At 38.9% G+C, this 22,786-nt stretch overlaps 1 protein-coding gene across 4 annotated transcripts in view; it reads right to left on the bottom strand.

Moving 5' to 3' along the window:
- LOC125870242 (protein SHOOT GRAVITROPISM 6) overlaps nucleotides 1-22,786 on the bottom strand; it is a 53,980-nt gene that overhangs the window by 29,274 nt on the left and 1,920 nt on the right. For 3 of the 4 annotated variants that reach the window (XM_049550621.1, XM_049550622.1, XM_049550623.1), the window contains exons 5-20: nucleotides 21,967-22,038; nucleotides 17,137-17,227; nucleotides 16,949-17,044; nucleotides 13,007-13,085; nucleotides 12,848-12,911; nucleotides 9,959-10,062; nucleotides 9,626-9,734; nucleotides 6,830-6,919; nucleotides 5,524-5,601; nucleotides 5,192-5,259; nucleotides 5,012-5,111; nucleotides 4,740-4,916; nucleotides 2,738-2,827; nucleotides 2,553-2,618; nucleotides 2,281-2,379; nucleotides 2,107-2,181 (exon numbers count right to left, since the gene is read on the bottom strand). In XM_049550621.1, the coding sequence (XP_049406578.1) occupies nucleotides 2,107-2,181; nucleotides 2,281-2,379; nucleotides 2,553-2,618; nucleotides 2,738-2,827; nucleotides 4,740-4,916; nucleotides 5,012-5,111; nucleotides 5,192-5,259; nucleotides 5,524-5,601; nucleotides 6,830-6,919; nucleotides 9,626-9,734; nucleotides 9,959-10,062; nucleotides 12,848-12,911; nucleotides 13,007-13,085; nucleotides 16,949-17,044; nucleotides 17,137-17,227; nucleotides 21,967-22,038 (1,458 nt within the window). Of the gene's footprint in view, nucleotides 1-2,106; nucleotides 2,182-2,280; nucleotides 2,380-2,552; nucleotides 2,619-2,737; nucleotides 2,828-4,739; nucleotides 4,917-5,011; nucleotides 5,112-5,191; nucleotides 5,260-5,523; nucleotides 5,602-6,829; nucleotides 6,920-9,625; nucleotides 9,735-9,958; nucleotides 10,063-12,847; nucleotides 12,912-13,006; nucleotides 13,086-16,948; nucleotides 17,045-17,136; nucleotides 17,228-21,966; nucleotides 22,039-22,786 lie in introns of those variants that run through there. The other variant, XM_049550625.1, reaches the window with a different exon arrangement.

Genomic DNA, 22,786 nt, shown 5'->3' with positions numbered 1-22,786 from the left:
ATTCTGCATTGAAGATCAGTCACTCTGGAAAAGAGTCATCACAATGAAGTATGGACTACAAAGCCATTGGATTACTGAGGAGGCTCTTGGAACTTTTGGATGTAGTGTGTGGAAGACTATTAGAAGATTATGGCCCCAATTCAAAGGCAACATCTCACTAAAGGTGGGAAATGGTAGGAAAATTGATTTTTGGAATGAACATTGGATTGGGGATGAAAACCTGCAATCACTCTTCCCAGACCTGTTTATGCTCACCACTCAAAACAAGGCCACAATCTCACAGCTATGGAGCCCTCAGGGTTGGAATCTCATATTTAGGAGAGCTTTCAATGATTGGGAAATCGAGAGGGTCATTAATCTGTTTCAGATCCTCAATGCCTTCCCAGGCACCTCCATTGAACCCGATAAGCCCATTTGGAGATGGCAAAGCAAAGGTGTGTTTACAGTAAAGTCATGTTACTGCAGATACAATATTGGCCAAACACAGATCAGAAACTGGCCATGGAAGTTAACATGGAAGATAAAAACACCATTGAAGATCTCATGTTTTGCTTGGTTAGTGTGCAAAAGGGCCTGCTTAACACATGAAGTGCTTCAAAAGAAAGGCAGACAATTATGCTCAAGATGCTTTATGTGTGATCAAGACTTATTCCTTCATTGCAAAGTAGCTACAAGCTTGTGGAACATGTTTCTTGGTCTTCTTGGTGTATGCTGGGCAATTCCAAAGTCCACTAAGGACTTGCTCTACAGCTGGAAGGAGATAGGAAGGAGGGAGACAAATGAAGATTGGTGGGAGTTAATCCCAGCCTGCATCTGGTGGTCCCTATGGAAAGAAAGGAACGGAAGATGCTTTGTGGATAAGAGAAACAACATCCAGAAAATTAGAATGAATTGTCTTAGTCTTTTGTACTTTTGGTGTAAACAAGATATGATGGGGGATATAGAACTTTTTGCTTACTTTATAGGTAATTTGTAATCTCCCATAGGGTAGTTTGATATGCTCTGATGAGGTTGTAAGTGACCTATGCTCATCATTTATTTGATGATGAGCCTTTTGTGAATACACAGTTACCTTTATCTCAAAAAAAAAAATCATAAACACATAGAGCCTGAATAACATTGGTCTACTTTGACTCTCTCAAGCAGTTCATCGTACCTAAGACTACCTACTTTGGCATCTAAATCACAATGTTAAGTGTAAATTTTTTACCTTCCAAAATACCCAATACATTCTACATCTCACTTACTCTATTCATTCCAAAAACTACCAAGAACTTCTTTTAGAGCAGCAGCTAGCCAGTAGATGAGAAAACACAGGTACATAGAAACTTCATCTTGATGTCAACAAGACAGAACATTGGTGTGTGTGTGTGTGTGGATGGGTGGGTGTGGGGGGGGAGGGGGGGGAATTGATAGGTCCAAAAGTTCAGGATGAAGCACACTCAACATGTAGATANGGGGGGGGGGGGGGGGGGGGGGGGGGGAATTGATAGGTCCAAAAGTTCAGGATGAAGCACACTCAACATGTAGATAAATTTGTTCTACATGTGGAACGTGCTTCATCCTGAACTTCTAGAAAATGCAATAGGAAAGAGAGATTGGTGCCAGTACTTGCTGCAGGGAAGACCAACGAGGCTAGCCTTACTCATTGGACTAGCTTTCACTAAGGCATCATAATCAGTTTTCCATCTACTATTTAAATGTGATAGACGGGCATATCAGACATACAGACAGACATGACAAACAATGACCTTTCCATAAATTCTGTATGAAACTGTGCTAATCTCATCCATAGCACCGAGTATACGTTGCTACATGCCGATTGGCCTAGTCATTTTCATGAAATATGCTAAACTTCTATTCTAGAATGAAAATAAGAAAGGTACTTTTTTTTACTCTAACTTAAGGCATGAATACGTCAAAAGAGACCTGATAAATGCATCCAATTGAACCATACTAAAGACCGTAGAATAGCCATTCGTGAGGAGGGTGTGTTAAGAGAGAAAATTAAAGTTAATAAAAGTCTGTTCTCTCTAACTGCTTAGATGAGATGATTACACATTTCAACAATTATTATAGTCTAAGATGCAGGACACAAGGACTTACAGTTAGAATCTGGGTTGCCAAGTGTTCCCTAGCCAGAGGATTATGGAGAAGAACAATCAGGCGTGCAAAAAGTTCCTAAAACACCAAAAATGAGGTAAAGTAGTTGTATACATTTTTTAAATAAGATGAAAATATATAATTTATCCGCTGCTCAGTGAAACTAAAGTTGATTACCTCAGGATGAGGAATATCAGCACGAGCTTTACATTCCAGCACCGCTGCACCACTTTGAGAGGATCTACGCCTGCACAATTCTGATATGCATTTGCAGACCTACAAAGAAGGCACTTGAAGGAGTTATGGTATAAGTAGATGTGAAACCCCATTACTGATAGCAGATAGAACATGGAAGCTTGACATAAAGAGAGTAAAGTTTTCAACAGGCAAGAACAGATAGTGAACCTTGTCAAAAAATGAAGGCCAAAAGGAAACAAAATATCTCATACCGTGGCAACTGCACCAGTGTAAACTCGTGGTATAATCAGCTTTAACAAAAACGGCCATAAAACATGCTACAATTTGCACAAATTGAATTCAGTTATTCCAGAATAATAATACGTATAAAGAGGTGGGGGGAGGTAAACACAGAGTACTAAAGTGAAATTTCTTAACGGGAGAAGTACTCTCATACCTCCATCTCAGGGACAGTAACAGTTATTAGAAGAAGACCCTTTTCACAGATTGACCTCAATTCTGACAGTGTAACAGCATCCATCTTCATCTGATATAATTCGAACATCGTATAGTTTAGTGCTAATTATGGTGTGTTTGAATAGTGTAGATATGAGAATATTTAAATATGGTATGATTAAATAGTCTAGATATGAGAATATTCCCTATCCTTTTTATTAGTTTCTTTCCTTATTAATATTATTTTCTTTCCTTATTTACGTTATATGTTGAGGGAATGATTAATTAATTCAATTCCCAATATCTCTTCTTATTTTTCTTCTTCTTCTAGTTTCTCATGGTATCAAAGCCACTGATATTTTAGACCTCTCTGAATGTTCTTCTATTTCAGTAACAGAAACTGAAAGAAAAAAGAAAGAAACGGAGGGATCGGTAAAATGGTTGCTAAATCAACCATATCAGAAAACTGTCGAGTCTCATCTCTCTTTCTCCGGTACTTCTTTTTGTGAAACAAAAAATGGCACATTATGCAGATGATCATGAAGGTATTGCTTAACTCAAACAACACCTCTCAAGTCACTTTCAGACTAAGGATTTGGGCAAGCTGAAATACTTTCTAGCATTGAAGCGGCACAGTCTAGTCATGGTATTGCTATTACTCAAATGAAATGTCTTACACATTTAGGAAGACGCTGGTATGTTGGATTGCAAGCATGTGGACTGTCCAATGGATCAAATACTAAGCTTATTCAAGACAGGTGGAGCCTCTAAAAGATCATAACAGATATCGGAGACTTGTTGGCAAGCTCAACTATCTTACGATCACACGACCAAACATCTCATTTGTAGTTAGTGTAGTTTGCCAGTTTTTGCAATCACCTTGTAATAGTCACTGGAATGCAGTGATTCGCATCCTGTGATATATCAAAAGCTCTCCAGGACAAGGTTTATTGTATGAAGATAAGGGACACACCAACATTGTTGGATATTCTGATGATGCAGATTGGGCAGGATCTCCTTTTGACAGGCGGTCCACTTTAGGTTATTGTGTCTAATTGGAGGCAATCTAATATCTTGGAAAAGTAAAAGGCAAGTTGTCATAGCTAGATCAAGCGCAGAGGCAGAATATCGAGCTATGGCACTAGCTACGTGTGAGCTTATATGGTTGAGACAACTTCTCCAAGAATTGAAGATGGGAGGAGTTGAACCAATGACATTGATTTGTTAACCAAGCTGCACTACATATCGCTTCTAATGAAGTGTTCCATGAAAGAACGAAGTGCATTGAGATAGATTGTCACTTCATTCGAGAGAAGATTGAGTCTGGATACATCACCACAAGTTTTGTCAACTCAAAAGATCAATTGGTGGATATTTTCACAAAATCACTCCAAGGATCCAGAATTGACTATATTTGTGGCAAACAAGGAGCATATGACTTATACGCTCCAGCTTGAGAGGGGATGTTAATTATGGTATATTTGGATAGTGTAGATATGAGAATATTTAAATATGGTATGATTAAATAGTCTAGATATAAGAATATTTTCTAATCCCTTTAATTAGGCAGTTAGGAGATTGTGTAGTGTTTTATTAGTTTCTTTCCTTATATACATTATCTTCTTTCCTTATTTACGTTATCTGTAACAATTATTTAATCCCCTCAACTTGAGGGAATGATTAATTAATTCAATTCCCCAATATCTCTTCTTTTCGTCTTCTAATTTCTCATTTGGCATATAAAAAATGGCATTCTGATAGAAATTCTGACACCCTAATTAAAACATATGCAGGAGTCAACTCAAGTTGAAGTTCCCCATAGATGGGGACAGGAACCACCTCATGCAACCATAAAAACAATGATGGGAACCACCTCTCCTCTCCCACCCCAAAAGCCAAAGGAAGCACTCCTCTTTTTATCACACACAAAGAAAAGGGAAAGCAACTCAACACAACCATGAATATGAGATGAAATTGGTGGAAATATTAAAAAAGAGGCATACCTCCACTTTCTTGTACACAAAAGGGTAATAACCACCAGGTGACGAGTTCAATTCCCTGGATCTCTCAGTATCATCTCTGTGCAGACCATACATTGCAGAATGGCGAACAAGATATTCAATGAACAACTCTCCAGAAGGACCAACCAAGTAACAGTGGGAAGCCATAACCACAATTAGCTGCAAGCAAGCAACACAATCACATATAATCTAGAAGTAAAATAAGTGTTTGCATAACTCGGTCACTACAGGCAAAACTTTCAACTCTTAAATACCTCTGCAAGGGCCTTACAGACCCCTAAATTAAGCTCATCCAATAACAGTTTCACAACTTCAATAAGTAAAGGCCTCTTACTATGCCAAGCCTCGGACAATCTACAAAAGTTGTCGAGGAAAGTCACATGGGGAGAGAGAAGATAAACATGACATTAAAAAATTGAGGTGGAAAAAAAAACCTGGGTAATAAATGCTTTAATACAGAAAGTGCACCAACAGCCAGTGGTTCTTCTTTCAGCTTGCATTTCTGACAGCAGTAAAGAGTAAATACGCGCCATTTAGTGGAACAATTACCTTGTAAATAATCAAGTCTCACAACTAAATTTGACATTTCATATTTTTTAAAGAGGGTTGAATTCTGGAGTTCAAAAACAAAATGGAGGAAAATGGAAAAAGGCTGTGTTATTCCCTATTGCAAGCTTTTGGTTCCCTCCTAATTGCCTCCTTGATAGGTGATACACTGAGCAAAATATTATTAAGTTCTTGAATGCATGAAGGAGAGAATACCCACATTAAGAAGGAAGACAAACAAATCCTCCGGGTACACCAAACCAACTGTTAGAAAACAATGCTGAACTTCATTATAAGTCTGCCATTCACACAAAATAAAGAACTATATATTAGTCAAATATAACATGTGAAGATACATAGAACAATTTTGAAAGATGAAGCAGATGTTCATAGCAGGGAAAAAAAAATCCCCTGTAATGTTAATATGACCAAAAACACATGGAAGAAGGAAAATCAACCCTATACTACCTTCAGAGAATCTACTAATTTAAAGAATGGTATTTAGTGCTGTTAGCCTCTCGATTTTCTAAAGCTTTAAATATCCTTATTAGGACTGCCAGAAAGCTATCATTGCTTGCAAGATAACTCACTTTAAATGTCTACCAGGACTCGCAGAAAGCTGCTTCTTTTTTAACAGTATCTTACCACTTTAATATCAACAGAACTTCTTCCTTCCAAACTGAGAGCAAATAAAAGCAGATATCTTCTTTAAAGGGACGGCATGTAAGTACCAAAACTATCTATACCGACAAGTGGATGAACAAACTAAGGACACGCGCAACCTGGGAGTGGAAGGAGTATCACCAGACATTTTAATGTAAAATCTTTCTACCATGCTCTATAGAAGAGAGAATCCAAAGGCTTCTCTCACATAGCTATCTGTACATAATGGCACAGCAAAAGTTGTCTTTTCTTAGTTGTCAGCTGCTAGTAGTGCGATTCTACTCCTGAAAATCATAGGAAGAGAGGAAAAATATATGTTTGTTGGTGCTTCAAGCATAGTCTGGAGAAGGTCATACAAGTCGCACATCCACTGTGTCTTTCTTCAAAATTGTTCTATCTGGTCTGATGTGTGCCAACTGGAAGATGCCGACAAGTAGCGTGATCTCCTTAGAAGTTGGAGAGGAAGAAACAGGAGGCCAATCAGTTCAGGTTACAGAGGATCCTTCCATGTGCCATTTTTTGGACAATATGGCAAGAACCAACAGAAGAACTATTTGAGGAGGAAAATCCATTGGTACCGACTAAGAACATTTTGTTTTCTCTAGAAAATATAGAAGTGCACAGAAAATCTCTCTGTGTAGAAGATTGAATGGGATTCTTAGAATCTAACTCATTTAAGTAAGCTTGTAAACCCGTGTGTTTCTCTTGGGTTAATCGAAGTAGTGAAAAAATAAAAACAACCTAAGGCCTCAAATACAGAACTTAGGCCTGAACAGCTTCCAAGCAGGAAATGACCATCAACTGGTTAATCAATGAAATGTACTCTTAAAGGGAAAAAGAAAAAATAAATCAATAAACAAGACCTTCAGCCCAACTGAGAAATCTGAATGCTCTTTTTTGTCACTGCTTCTACAAACCACAGGAAGAAGAGTTGACAATGTGACAGTAAGGTCCTGCACACATCAAAGATAGTTAGCTACCTATCTAAATCAGAATGACGCTATAACTGCAACATGTTAGCAATGAAATGATTGTATATAACATCAGCCATACATCACTCTAATTGGTGAAACCTTAATGGCTTTCGAGATAAGTTACAAGCGGCATTTGTTCCCAGGGGTTAGCTCAATTTGGAAAAGGTTGAAGGACTTGTGTCTTAGGTCACAAGTTTGAACCTTGCGCCAAACGAACTAAGTCCAGCATTCAAGTGGGGGGCACAGAGGTGGGCCAATCATCCCCAAGTTTCAAAGGCTGCAGTTGGCCCAATGGGTACGCTCCAGACAGATTTTTGGTCATCGGAAAAAATTACAAGTGGCATCCCAACAGAAATACAATTTGAGGTAAGATTATAATATCTAGAAGTACCTAGAATAGACCATCAAGTTATCATTGCTAAAGTGAGTAGGTTCAACAAAATTGTTTGGTCAAAGGAGTAAGGACTCTATAAAGAATAGGAATAGTTATCCATATGTGTATAACCCAAAGAAACAGTTTACAATGATTACAGCCCAATAACTTTTTACATCTAAATTAGCCAATCTATGTTCATACATTGAAATTCATGAAGTCACATCTCTATCAATGTAATTTTTTATTTCTTCCCCAACCTACGTACAACCCTTTTCACTTTTTTTATTTTTCATATAAGCTGTATGATGTATAAAAGTGTATATGCATTTTTATATATTATATATATACATTACATACTCATCTTCATACCTTATTATACATTACGTATACAATGTATAAGTGATGCATTTGCTTTGTATAATCATCTATAAGCAGTGTATAACTATGTTTAAACAATAAATTCACACTATTCTGGGGAATTTGAATAAAGGATGAATATATGTCAGGGAGAAAGAGGAAGTAAGACAATATAGAGTATTTAATTAGAACTATTATTGTCATTTTAGAAATCTATTAATGCATGTTCAAGTTGGGAACAAATTAATATGGGCAACTATCCCACAACTTAGACCTATTATCCAAAGTTGAAAATAAAAACACATAACCCATTTGTTAAAAAAATATAAAGGGGGGAAAGTTGAAGACATTATTAACGTTTTTGGGCTTCAATCAAAAGTTACAATCCAATTCATTTATTTAAAGAAGAGGGCATGTCTTTTCTAAGAGAAAAGATAGTGCATTGCTAATTACTAATTTAATAGCCACTTGTGCTAAATTAGGTAAGGAATTGATAGTTAGGCTAAAAGGAGTTGGTTAGATGACCGAATGGTCACTCGCCTTAATTTTCCCTAAAGAATATTTGTCTGCACTTTGTCAAAGACATACTCCTTGGACTGAATTCTTATGCCTTTTTCTTTAAGACTTCCTTCAATTTAATTTTAATTTCGTACAATGATGGTGTTCAGACCATCTTGCACGCACCTCAACTATCACCGTGTACCTATTATCTCCCACCAAGGCACCAACACAGGTACGGATAAATCTAGCCGCGAGGCTTAGGGAAATGGAAAGAAATCAATTCGTGTTTTTGTCTCCTCTAGGATTTCAAGCCTAGCCTGCCTCAAAGGTTCCCTTTGATGAGCTTAAGGCCTAAAGGGTGAATAAGTAAGGTGTTTAACAAGCTGTGTCACATTGACTTGGATATCAAACATGACTATATTTTTGACAAGTCATATTTTAGCAATCATCATTCATCAATAGGAGGACCATGGCCTAAAGTTCCTCTAAAGGAATTCAGGAGTTCTGAGTAACATGGTTACCTTGTTTATATCATTTATTTTGCAGCAAAAAGCTACAAATGCTTATATTTAAGAGTGCATGCATGTTAATTATCTTTTTCCAAACAACAATAAAAAATGCATGCAGACGTGTTCCTAGATCAACCTGCACTGCTTGTCTATCCTCCTTCCTGACCAGCTTCAGTGCTTCCATTAGAGTGCTAGGTATCATCCAGTTTGACAACACAAGTATATCTCTATGCTTCAAAGTAACGTATATATTTTGATCTTTTTAATAAGGCCATGACTATTTTTGATATATCCAGATATAACATGAATATCTAGGTACTGCCGCTTTGAACGAAGTTGCTCAAGAGAGAGAGTTTGGAACTGAACAGAAAACTGGTGATGATGAGGGAATGCCTCTTTGTTCATCAGAATTTGAAGGATGACTCTTTCAACAAATTTGACTACCCTTTATATGCAAGAAAGAAGGGAAAAGGGGAATTTCCAGGTTGGATCAGAATTAGGTGATACATGCCATTGGAATAAGAGATGCAACAGGAGGCAACCTGAACTGCAGTCATGACAAGTCACCAGCTGCTGAGGTACAAAGTGAAAGTGCTGCCAAAGCAAACAATTGGACAGTGTATCATGGTCCAAATAGTGACCCTTTTTCTTTCCTTTTTTGTAAAGTAAGATTTTATTGTTGTACAGTACTAAGGCAGTACAGTCGAAAATTACGAAAAGCGCCAAATAGTGACTGTCTGTGTGAGGGACTACTATTAATCATGACCAGTCACAATGACTTTACCAAGATGCTATCAATAACTGATTCCAATTTCTCTTTCCAAAACAAAACAAATAATCACTAGAAATTAGAAGTAATAGGAGAAGAATTAGCAGAATAGCAAGTTATCCTACAGTATTGAGCAGTCATACAAAATTACTGGGCATACATGTGTTTCCTACCTCAAAATCAAGTAATGGTGGACCATTTTCCGACAGTAATGAGGCATTTAATAGATTATGGAGGCTACAAGTTGCCACAAAGGCTACATCATCTTGATCCCTCTTGTACCTGAAAATCAAAAGCTATCGTTGTTACAGAGCGCATAATGCCCAAACAGACACAACAAACAATTTCTCCCACTGAAAGAGTATCACTAGCATTTCTAAGTTTATTTTTTAAAAAAGAAAAAAAAAAGTAGCGCAAGCAAGGAGCTAGTTATTTGACATCAGAAGTATTCATGTCATTGAAATTATGTATTTTCTAGAAACATAGCAGTCCAGTGTATGTCTTACAGTTCCAATATAGTTGGAATAAGTCTTGGCAAAGCTGCCTTCAGCTGTGTCCTAGTAATAAGACCAACCATCTGCCCTAATGCTTCCACAGAAGATAAGCGAACCTGAGAAGAAATAGCATATCAGGAAACAAAACTTCCTCTCCCCTTGCCTATTCAAAATGAGCAATAGATGTAATGGAATGGAAAGAAAACAAAAGTTGTGTAATTATTCAACATACTAATAGGTGAAAGCATCTATATATTATGTGCTGATTCAAAGCACCCTTATCTATCATCAAATCAACTAGTTCGAATGTGATCTTACATCAAGGCTGTGATCAGTATGGAGGAAAACATTTTCCAACTTTCCCATGTTTGTTTGGTCAAAAATTTTGGGATACATTTTCTTTAAAAAAACAAGTTCCTTAAAAGTGAGAAAATTACCTCCCTACTGGTAGGAAAACAAGTTCCACAAGTGGCATTCCACATCGATTGGGTACTCTCCAGCCTCCAATACATTTCATCTTTACCCCACCCCCATAGCCCCCATCCCCACCACCCTACACCCCTACCCTCCCACTCTCACCCTTACCTCCCATAGTATTTGTCTAGATCACATACAAATGCTTTTAGGATAATATTTTTCGCTTACGTACCGAACACAAGAAAATAAGTAAGAAACACACTTATTTTCCTAAAAAATATTTTCCAAGAATATATTTTCCTCACCTTAAGTCCTGTACAAAAGCAAGGAATGGAGGACAAATGAAAGCATAGACTACCATCACGCAAGCTGCCTCCAATATTTCATGGCCTCTGAACTTTGTCCTGTGCGTCTACAGCACAAGGTGAAATCGGCTGCTCATAAGTCAACTTGTTATGTTACCTTATCAAAAAAAGATACTGACACCCAGGAATAAAGTATTTGCCCTTCCCAATCGTTGAACTGTGTGACCATCTCATCTTAAAGTTTAAGTTGGTAGAGAGAGCACAATTGTATTTACTTAATTATATTCTCAGCACTCTCACGTGAGCACAATTGTATTTACTTAATTATATTCTCAGCACTCTCCCTCACGTGCCAATCTGATCCATTTTTCATGGCCAAACACTTTTTGATAATGGGTGGAGGTGAGATTTAAGCAAAGACATTTGTCTGCCCTGATACCATGTTGAAGTGTGTAACCGTCTCATCTAAAAGATTAAGTTGTTAGAGAGAGCATACTTTATTTACTTAATTATATTATCAGCACCAAGCCCCTTCACCCATTCTCCCCCTTACTTCACCCTCTTTCTCCCTCTTTCTCCTTTTTTATTTTTATTTCATACACCACATTGTTCTCATTATCTCCTTTCTTCCACCTACTCCCTCTTACCCTCCCTCTTACCATCACCACAGTTGCTCTCCTAGCTCTATGCTTAATGTTTGTAAGCAACTTTATGATTTTATCCTCAAAACCCTCATGGGAACCCCTAAGAATTACCTGAACACAAGAGCTTATCCACTGACTCGTTCTTTCTTCTTTTTTTTTGAGAAAGGTATCATTACTGCTATATATCCACAGGTCTACTACACCAACAGGTATAGTTCCCAACAAAAGTATTACAACTTACATCTTGTGGTTCAAGTTATCCTTAGAAAAATTCTAAAACATCAAAAATGTCTTCTGATTGAGCTAATAGTTTTTGCTCACGCCAAAAATAAAATAGGCCTAAGCAATTCATCTTAAGAATCTGTAAGCTGCTTTGTACTCCTTCAAAACACCTCTTGTTCCTCTCAATCCAGACTGACCACCAAATACAAGCCGGGACAATCTTCCATCTCTCCTCCTCCTTACTTACCATGCCATCCTTGTTCCAGCATCTAAGGACACCCGCTATGTTTCCAGGTTTCACCCATCTGATCCCTTTTAGGCATATAAACATCCTCCATAGTTGGTCTGTCCACTTGCAATGCAAAAAAGGATGGTTGATTGTCTCAGTTTGTTCCCCGCATAGAAAACACTCAGCGATTAATTGATGATCCCTTTTACTTAGGTTTTCCTGTGTCAAGACTGCCTCTTTTGCCAAAAGCCATGTGAAACAGTTAACTTTGTAAGGAATTTTTGGCTTCCAAATCATCTTCAAAGGCCAATTTTTTTCCTTCACTACTGCTGAATTCAGCTCCTTGTATGCTGAGTTGACAGAGAACTTTCCATTCTTGTCTTTGCTCCATTCCAGTATGTCTCTCCTCCGTTGAGGCTATTGAAAACCGACTCATTCTGTTATCCGTTTCTCTTATGTACAACTTCCGATGGTTGACAACTCTCCATTGTCCCTTCTCCATGGTTGAGAACTCTCCACTGTCCCTTCTCCCCCAATCTTTCTAAGCAATTTTCACATTGGTCCTCCTTTCCCTCTTCTTTAGCATTCTCGCCCTTCTAAAACTGCTACAATACCTCGATGAGATGACTTTTGAGACTACATTTCTCCCTTCAATACACATTACTCATGTCATACGGGCTACCATGTTTCAATTTGGAAAGGAAAGGTGGAACTATGAGACAATATTTACTTTTACTCAAGTAATATTGTTATTGATTTTTTTTTTTTGGCTGGTACTTGCAAAAAGTTAGCACAGAGGTTTTTGTTAAATTCAGGGGACATTGTTTCTAAACTCGTGTGTATATATCTAATGGGAGATTCAGCAAAGAATGCATGTAGTTTTCCTTAAACAAAAGAAATTGACCACAGTCAAAGGTACTCAACAATGGAAGCAAGTCGATCATAAAACTTGATAACCATTCACGAGGAAACTCAGGTAGACTTGTAAGAAAATAGAAATGAAAAAACAAAAATATGGATGAAGACAGTTTACATATAAAGATGACATTTTAAAATCGTTCTAAAAAGAACAAAATAGGCATACCTTCAGATCCCGTGAAATTGCCCAAACTCTCAATAATAGTTCAAATGCAGAATTCAAGAAAGACCTGCACAGTCGACGCACTCATATTCACCATGAACAACTAAAAGAAAATCCTTGGAAGAAAATCAAAACTAAACAGAAGCCGCAAATTGGTCTCACATGATATCAGCATCTACAACTGAAGACAGAGGGAAGTCTACACTGCACTGCCAGCAAGATTGGCACCAACATTTGAATGCTGGAAAAAATAAAAACATAAGTCCCTTCAATGAAAACAAAGGGAACACTTGAGCATGAAGTGTTACATAAATTACTAGAACAACTTTTCTCATGAATAAACGACTTCGTGATTTGTATCCCTCTTTACCAATCATGTGCACTGATATGAACTTTGCAATGAATAGAAGGTTCACTTCTACCAGAATTTCAAATGTGTAAAAGAAAAATGCTCATTGCTTTTATTCAGAAGGAAATTAGGGGTGATTTCAACAACACTGTGCCATTACTTTCCTCTTGCTTGATGAGTAAATATATTTTAAAAATGGAAGAGAAGTGGCGTAAATGTAACGACGGATCGGGTCGTTACAATAGATACCAATTTACCCCTCATTCATCCCCGGACGGAAAGAAGACAAACCGGTTATCGAGGTTTACCGCACGATTTGACAAGTCAAGAATGTACTCACCCTACAAAATGCTATCACATCTCGCGTACCCAAGAATACTGGAATAGGAAATTCAAATGCACGAATTCACAAAAAAAAAATCCCCACACATAGTACTGGACCCCGCTATAGCGGCTCGACGCAGATCAGAAACAATAAGGAGAGGAATGGGTTTTCATGCCCATTTCTCCCTCTTCCAACTCTTAAACCTCTCTCAAATTCCTTCCAGCCACTTTGTCCAGAAGCGTCGAAATTAAGGTAAAAACACATACTCTACTCTCCTTACTTCATTTTACATTTGAAAACAATTGCATGCTACGAATTGAATAGAGTAGAATACGGTTTGGGTTGATTTTTTAAAATAATTGCTTGATTGTCGAAATTCCCGAAGCATGGGCCTTCCCCTTACATTTACAACCCTACTACAACATTCTGGGCATAAGGATCACCGGAAATAGGGCCAAAAAGGGGTCCGAAATGGTGGGGGAAGTTGAAGGCTTGTTCTTGATGAAAAGCTTAGATTTAGGAGTGATTTAGGACTCGAAATGACTAGATTTTTGCATATTTAAGTAGGAGAGCACTTAAGGAACACTGATCTGAAGAAAAACTCGTCGAAAACAGATTTTTGGGCCAAGGGGCGCCATTGACGACCCCCTGGAGTTCTGGAAGATGAAGGCCGCTATAGCGACCTAGCATCTCTCTACAGTGGGTGCTGCCCACTATGGCACCTTCCGCTATAGCAGTATGCACAAGCGCCATAGCCCCCCCCCCCCCTTCCCTCCCGTTATAGCGTCACCCTGGCCACTATAGCGGAAATGCAAAAGTACTGCAGCCTCCTAGCTGCTCCAAGACCAGCTTTTTCTTATTGCATGCACTCCTAGGATGATTCTATGGTTTCCTAACTCATGCTTCCAAATATACAAGTTAATAATGACAAAATTAAGGGCCCAGACTACCCCTACGAGAGATTTATCAATGCTGCGAGCCATGAGAGGTACAAGGAGATGTGGTGGATGGGCTTCTGTCTAGATAGGGATTTTAAGATGAGGGGAGTGGCTGAATAGGCTCCCGCCTTCTACAACTGAATTCAAGAGTTCGGTTGCGATCCCTTGGTGGTAACTCCTCTTCTTTCACAGCGCAGGTGGGCGTTGGAGTTCTACGCTCATCTGGCAATGGTCCTATGGGATTCCCCCAACTCTTCCATCTACATCCAAGGGGTAGACATCCCTGTGGATGCCCGGTCTATGAATTAGTGTTGGGAGTGTCGGAGATTCCTCATAAGCCCCACACAGCCAAGTTGAGGGAGACTGACATGACATGGCTGTGGAATACACTGGTGGAAGAGAATACTGGGAAGAGGTCAACTGGTTCACTACAAAGGGCCTTACCAGCCACTACTATTCACCCAACGCCCGGAGGTGGTTAACACTGATTTGCCAGAGGATTCGCCCATTGAGTAACCTCACCGATGTGACCTATCCCCGAACCGTGGTGGTAGCCTACATCATAGTTGGGATCCCCGTGAATATGGGTGAGCAGATCATGGCAGTGTGGAAGGATTTATACCACGGCACCAAGAAGTCCCCCTTCCTTCCTGGCCTAGTGTCTGTATTATGCAGGCAAGTAGGGGTGCCCTTAGATGACATGGACTATGAGGTGGAGAATGACGGCGCGTTCAACCCCTTACTGGTGAGGAAGGAGCCTTCCTGAGCGCCTAGGAAGAGGAAGGCTTCCCGCCTCGTCCATCTTCCTCTTCTTAGGTGCTCGAAAAGGCTCCTTCCTCACCAGTAAGGGGTTGAACGCGCCGTCATGCTCAACCTCATAGTCCGTGTCATCTAAGGGAACCCATGCTTGCCTGCATAGTAAGACACTAAGCCATGAAGAAAGGGAGACTTCTTGCTGCCACGGTAGAAACCTTTCCTCTCTGCCACAATTTGCTCCCCCACATTCACCGGGATCACAGTTATGATGCAGGCTACCACCACGGCTCGGGGATAGGTCACATCAATACCGTTATCCGATGGGCAAATTCTCCGACCAACCAATATCAACCACCTCTGGGTATCAGGCGAATAGTAGTGGCAGGTTAGGCTATCTGTAGTGAACCAATTGACCTCTTCCCAGTATTTCTCTTCCACCAGTGTATTCCATAACCATGTCATGTCCGTCTCCCTCAGTTTGGCCTTGTAGGGACCATGAGGAACCTTCAGCACTCTCAGTGCTAAATTTACGAACTGGGCATCCACATAGATGTCCACCCCTTGGATGCAGATGGTAGGGTTGGGGGAATCTAGGCAACTGAGCATAGAACTCCAACACCCACCTGCGTTGTGGAAAAGGAAGAGTTATCACCAGGGGACCCAATAGAACTCTTGAATCCGATTGTAGAAGGCGAGAGCCTATTCAGCCACTCCCCTCATCTTAAGAGCCCTCTCCAAACAGAAGCATATCCGCCACATCTATGTGTACCGCTCATGGCTCGCAACATCAAGAAATCTCTCGTATGGGTAGTCTGGGCCCTCAATTCTATCCATTCTTAACCTGCAATTTCGGAAGTATGGATTAGGAAACCATAGAATCATCTTAGGAGTGCACGCAATAAGAAAAATCTGCTCTTGGAGCAGCTGAGAGACTACAGTACTTTCGCACTCCCGCTATAGTAGCCAAGGTGGCGCTATAGCGGGAGAGGGATACTATGGTGTTGTGCAAATTGTTTTAGCGGAAGGCATCATAGCGGGTCGTTAAACAGTAAAGAACATCCTTGAACAGAGCAATCCCCAGAAAAACACTCTCCTCAATGTTAGCTTCACATGTCACTTATTCCTACAAGAGAACAATTTTCTATAGATTTTTCTCGCTGGCGCCCTCCAAAATTTGGTAGTCTCCTCTTACTAAAATCAAAAGAAACCAAAAAGAACTCCTTGATCCCCTTGATAGCTCATAAGTTGTATGTGCCAACAGATTAAAGGGATAGTTGTTATCCCCTTTTGCAACTAGCCTTCCTTCATCAAGAGCCATCTTAAATTCCAGTTTGATGCCCTTTCCCCGTTGCTATTCCCCATTGTCTCACCCCTTCATAGGCTTCACCTCCTCAAAGCACATAGGTGTTATATCATAGCTATCAGAATCTCAGACAATTGCAATTAGGAGAACGTAGTCAGAAAAAAATTAGAGAAAAGACAACTCTTTCTCCCTCCCCCGATACCCTCATCAGCCCAGACTGTTACATCTCTTCAGGAATCACCAACCAAGCAAGCAAATTTTACCAGTTTCTATGACAATAATATAAGATTCTAACCGGCTGGAAAATTCAGAAGTCACAGCTTCCTATAGCAAATGCTCCTACTTCTTCTGTTAGGAGAATGACATGCTAATTTAAAGCAAGAGAAAGTTTTTCTTGAAATGTTGGAGCATAAAAAGTTTTGGGGTCTATTACCATTTGCAAAAATTGGCCGGTGGATATCCCTCACATTTCCAAGAATGGGCACCACTCGTGCCAGTACACCCTTTAGGTGAGGCGTAAACTGCAAAGCTTCAAATATCATAGATGTAGATCAGATAAGTGACTTGGATCACAATGTTAAAGTGACCCACAAAGTATTTGCAAACAAATCAAAAACTAACCATCAGATGATGCAAAATCTGCAAGAATTTGAACCATGGCTGGAAGAGCTGAATTTGACCCTGAAAGATGGAGGAATATTTCTTCCATCATCTGCCACAGACAATTGAAGAATTAAACTAGAACAAAAAAAGTTCAGAATATCAAAAAACAAGAAGAAAGAAAAAGTGGAGACATACAATTATTTGTCAGAAAACTGTGCCACGAAAGTAAACATAGCACAAAAGAAGGTAACGATCTGGTTTTTTGTACTTCTCTGGGTGAGACGAGTAAGTTTAACAAGGAAAAGAAGCATTTTCTCTGAGATAAACATTTAGAATTACGACAGAATGTACAAACTAAGATTGATTGCCAAGGTAATGCACCAGCTAGAAAGGAACTTCATAATGCACCAGCTGGAAAAGAATGGTCTCGTCGATTGTAAAGGTGTTCAATATTCTAAAGACCATAAAGGAACAAACATGCAAAACTCCAATGTACTAACAACGATGATAGTTCTAGGAACTTCAGACTGTATTGAGATGTGTGAAAATTGAAAAACAGGTTTGCTAATGAATTTTTAGCGTGGTCACAGCCTCCCCATTTATTACATCTTAGTCAAAGTCAACCCATGATATCACTTTAAGAGCAAACTAGTTCAACTGTCAAATAAAGCCACTTTTTTGTGGAGTCGCTACAGCAATAGTCATCAGCTACTTATCAGCACAAACCAACTTCCACCCATTCAGGTTCATGGAAAGCTGGTTTTCTAATCAAGTAAAGAGCATATTGTTGACTTCCAGCATTAAGACTATTGCTGGACAGTAAATACAGAGCAGCTACTTCACATGTTGAATCGACCATGGCTTCAATATCATTTTATTTTATTTTTTATTATGACTTCTACATCATTAACTGAAGCCATGTTGCCCCAAAAGGAAATTAAGGAGATATATCAGTATTTTACTATAATAATGGATTCTTTTCTATCCTCAAAAATTCTTGCACTACTTCCATTTCATGTGGACCACCATATAGTTGCAGGAATACAATTCCAAACTTTGACAGAGACTTTCCCCAGCCCTATTTTGTACCAGCAGTGTCGTAAATCAAGAGTCGGCCTGGGCATGATCCAACTGAGTCCCAAAATTCTAAAGAGGTTCATGGAATGCCTGTACCTGTCCAAGTTATACACTTCTGCTCATTTTCATTTAGAATGGTTCATCCCATCCCTATTTCCATCCAACTATAATAGTGAGATCCATTTTCTTTATATAGGGGGTAAATTATTTTGTTTTTGATAAAAGTAACAGTTAGTCTATATTTATCCACAGGTATACTACCTCAAAAGTGTAGTTCCCCTCCAAAAGTGTTGTAGTTACATAGGATCCTATACCTACCAAGTTACAGCCAGTCTATAGTTGTGCTGAAGTAATCTATAGTTGTGCTGATTACTTCTGAGCTATCTAAGACTACTTGTTTACACCAAAAATAATACAGAGCTAAACATTTAAGCTTAAGTCTTTGTATGTTGCTCTGCTTTCCTTCATGACATCTCTGGTTCCTCTCTAGCCATATTGTCCACCATATACATGATGGGACCATCTTCCATCTCTCCTCCTTTCTTCCTGCATTTCCATCTCTATTCCAGCACTTCAAAACCTCTTTGATCCTTCCTGGTTTCACCCATTTAATCTCTCTCATATTGGTGAACATTTGCCACAGCTGGGTTGTCCACTTGCAGTGCAAGAAGAGATGGTTGACTGTCTCTCCTTGCTCTTCAAACAAAAAGCACCTGGAACACAGGAAATTCATTTAGTATAGTCGGCTAGGAAGCACTAGCTAGGCAAGTCATACTGGGAATGGACTCCACCCCGATTAAGATCCTCTAAAAGGGTATAGAGCCTCTCCAACAACTCTTCCCCAGTGGCGGTCCTAGGATTATCTAGGGCCCGAGCCCCACGTTGCTCCCAATCGCCCTCCGGAGTAAAACAATTTACTTTGTAGGGTATCTTGGTTTTCCATATCATCTTCCAAGGCCATTCTACTTCCTCAATGCCAACTGTGTTGAGATCTTCATATGCTGAATTTACTGTGAAACACCCTTTGCTCCCCACATTCCACACCAGTGAGTCCTCTTCCTCAGACAGGTTACTAAATTGTGCTAGGGTAACCAAAAACTCAGTTATTCTGCACATCTCCCAATCATTTAAATTCCTCCTGAAGTGCAAATTCCACCCCTGATCAATCCATAATTCGGCTACAGTTGCTTGTTGCATTTGACATAGGTCGTAGAGGTCAGGAAACCTTTGGCTTAATGGGACCTGACCACACCATTTGTCCACCCAGAACGCCACCTTTCTGCCATTTCCCACCTTACAATATGATCTTTCTAGCACCAAATCCAATAGATCACTGATAGATCTCCATACACTAGACCCATAGGGAGAGGTCACCTTTGTTGTCATCCACTTATCCCTCATTCCATATTTTGCAGCAATCACTTCCTTCCACAATGAGTTCTCAGCAGATGCAAACTTCCATAACCACTTCATCATAAGGCTTTGGTTCTGAAACTTCATGTTTCTGATGCCCACACCCCCTATCTTATTGCTTATGTTCATTTCTTCCCATTTGACAAGATGATACTTCCTTTTATCTTCATAAAGTTCTTCTGAGTACCTCTATTCTGTCGATTACACCAGCTGGTGCTGGGAAAATAGACATCATGTAAGTTGGTAAGGCATCCAGCACACTGTTGATCATAGTAAGTCTTCCCCCTCGGGATAAGTATTGACTTTTCCAGTTTGCTAATTTTCTCTCACACTTCTCTATCACTCCACTCCAAATGCTTATTGACTTACTTTTTGCACCTAATGGCATGCCCAAGTAGATGGTGGGTAGCTCCCCTATTTGCCCCCCTAGCGTATTGGCTAGCTCCTCAATTTGCACCACTTCATTAATTGGATAGATGTAGCTTTTCCCCCAGTTTATATGAAGGCCTGACACAGCTTCAAAAATAATGAAAATGGTCCTCAAAATCAGAAAATGGTTCCTCACTGCTTCACAAAAAACTAAGGTATCATCTGCATATTGTAGGTGAGTGATTACAACACCATAGATCCAGATATGTCACTCGAGCTTGTGAGTGAAGTTGAACATCAGGTAAAAGTTATATTAATAAAGTACCAAGCTGGTACATAAATAGTTCATGACTAACCAATCTCCGAATCAAAATAAGTTACATGTTCCCTCCCAGCAATTACAAGAAATCCTGATGTTGATCCATACGCGGCTCTATTGTGCTACTTTTACACCAAAAATGTAAGTTACACAAACAATTTCTTAACTCTAGAAAAATGACTTCAATTCCCTTCAAAATAAGCTTTCTTCTCCAATCCAAAAATCTGTCTAAAACATTATCCAGTCCCATTTCCAATCTCTAATTTAGCTAGCGTTTGGCCATAGATTTCCAAATATTCTTGGCAAATACTATTTGGGTGAAATTTCACCATGTGTTTGGCCATAGTATTTGGGAAATATATTTCACTTTTTTAGAAAAATATAATTTATACCCATAAGTTTTAAAAACCATCAAAACTAACCTTAAGTTTGTATTACAAGTCAATTGGATTTTCGTTGCAAGAAATAACAAGTAGTGTCCATGACACTAGAGCAATGTGGTAGTTTGCATTGAGTGAAACAAGCATCATTCCATACATCGTAAAGTAGACAAATCACATGACTTTGTTGCCCTGAGCCGATTGTTTATCATTTTCATCAACAACTCACTTTCATATTCACTGAATATTTCATCACTACTTTGGTGTTCACATAAAAAATTATGTATTACAAATATACAACGCAAACAACTACTATAGGGGGTGTTTTTGTAAAAGATAAAAGTTTGGTGTAAAATTTCAATTTTCAAAAGATCCCAAATAATGAGATTTGGCCCAAATACTAGAAAAAACTAGTATTTGGGAATTTGGGATATTTGCCAAAAATATTTGTCAAATAATGGCAAATTGTATGGACAAACACTATTTGCCAAATTTTTCCCCAAAAATTATTTGGGAAATCTATGGCCAAACGGGCCCTTAGTATGTTGCAGAAATTCATCCCACAACCAACTAATTCCCTTCCAAACTCTCTTCCAAAACATCCTACCAAAACCTTAAGGAAATATACATTCTATAATCTCATGTATGCCGGTTTATACCCAATCAGACACCCTATCATGTTGCAAAAATAGATAAATAAATAAAAGTGCCCCATTGCTAACAATTTAAACCTAGCTGAAGTGGTTTCACGACTCTCCGTGTATTAGATTGCATAGAGGTACTAAGTTTGAGTTTCACCACCATCCGTCAGCACATATTTTCACACATTTGGCTCAAGACAAAGAACCAGGTAGGAAAATGACGTGCTAAGTTGCAGATCTAAAAAGAATCTGATAAAACCTCTGTTTTAACACTTTAAATTTTTAAATGAGCTGATGCACAAATGCAACAGAGCTAATATGAAAAGCATTGAATAATTGAAGAGTTCCACAGAACTTTTTAGTAGTTAGACTGAAAATTCCTCGGCATACTGCTGGCAAGCTTTGACAAAATCAGCTCTAGTACTCTACCACAAGGCTCTTAATTTCTCAAAATATGACTTTGACAGATACTAGTGAGTCATAGAAATAAGAAACATGAATAATAAAATACATGTTCATAAGATTACATTCCCTCTTCAAAAATCCATTGCATAAGGAAACAAAAGAAGATAGGAACTAGAAAGCACAGATAACATTCCGTCAGCTAAAAAATTATTTTCATAAGAAAAAAAGAGAAAAACATACTCACCAGATCCGGCATATGTGAACCAATTGATACGAGTACACCAGCTGCAGCTCTTTGCCAGTCAGCGTTAAGTTCCTATCATGAGATCGAACTAACTGTTAGAGTAATATGAATATTACCAGCATTGCACGGGACATGAAAGAAGTAAATTTGACACCCTGTATACAAAAAAACAAAGTACAACTACCACACCAAACAACATGGACAGAGATCTGACTCCAAGACCAATCAGAATCATGGTGGATAAAACCGAAAAATCCACAACAAGGAATCAGGAAACTAGTAGTTATGATCATTACAAGTCCAGCCAATCCTTGGGAACGAACAAGAGAGAACAACCGGTGTGCAAAACATTACATTTGATATTCCAATAATGAGACATTATAACTTGAGGATATAAAAAATAAGCAATCTATACCAAAGACATCAAATCGAAACTCTAAACTGCTACATGTTGATTCCTAGTTCATGAAAAATAGATGCAGGGGTCCAACAGCAAGTTCATCCAAACCCACTGCCATGGGCCGAGCCAGGTAAAGGCAAGAGGGTTCATCTGAATCCCCTTTGGCGAAAAACTACACTACGTATACATGGTTCAAATTATTTTTTTTATGTATATATAGTAGATGTTGAATCCCCTTGGCATCTTTGTGTGTTTACTTCTTTATATATTTGAACCCTTAGTGAAAAGTCTGGCTCCCTCCACTGTCCGTCCACTGCCCCTGCTTTCTCCTCAACCTCTATATAAATAGTCGAAAATATTTCAAAAATACATAGATATGCTACTTTTGCACCCATGTCACAAAAACACTTAAAATGATGG

Source organism: Solanum stenotomum, chromosome 7 (genome assembly GCF_019186545.1).
Source record: "Solanum stenotomum isolate F172 chromosome 7, ASM1918654v1, whole genome shotgun sequence".
Taxonomy (NCBI): Eukaryota; Viridiplantae; Streptophyta; class Magnoliopsida; order Solanales; family Solanaceae; genus Solanum; species Solanum stenotomum.
The sequence above is the reverse complement of the archived record's forward strand: the minus strand, read 5'-3'. Positions and strand labels throughout refer to the sequence as shown.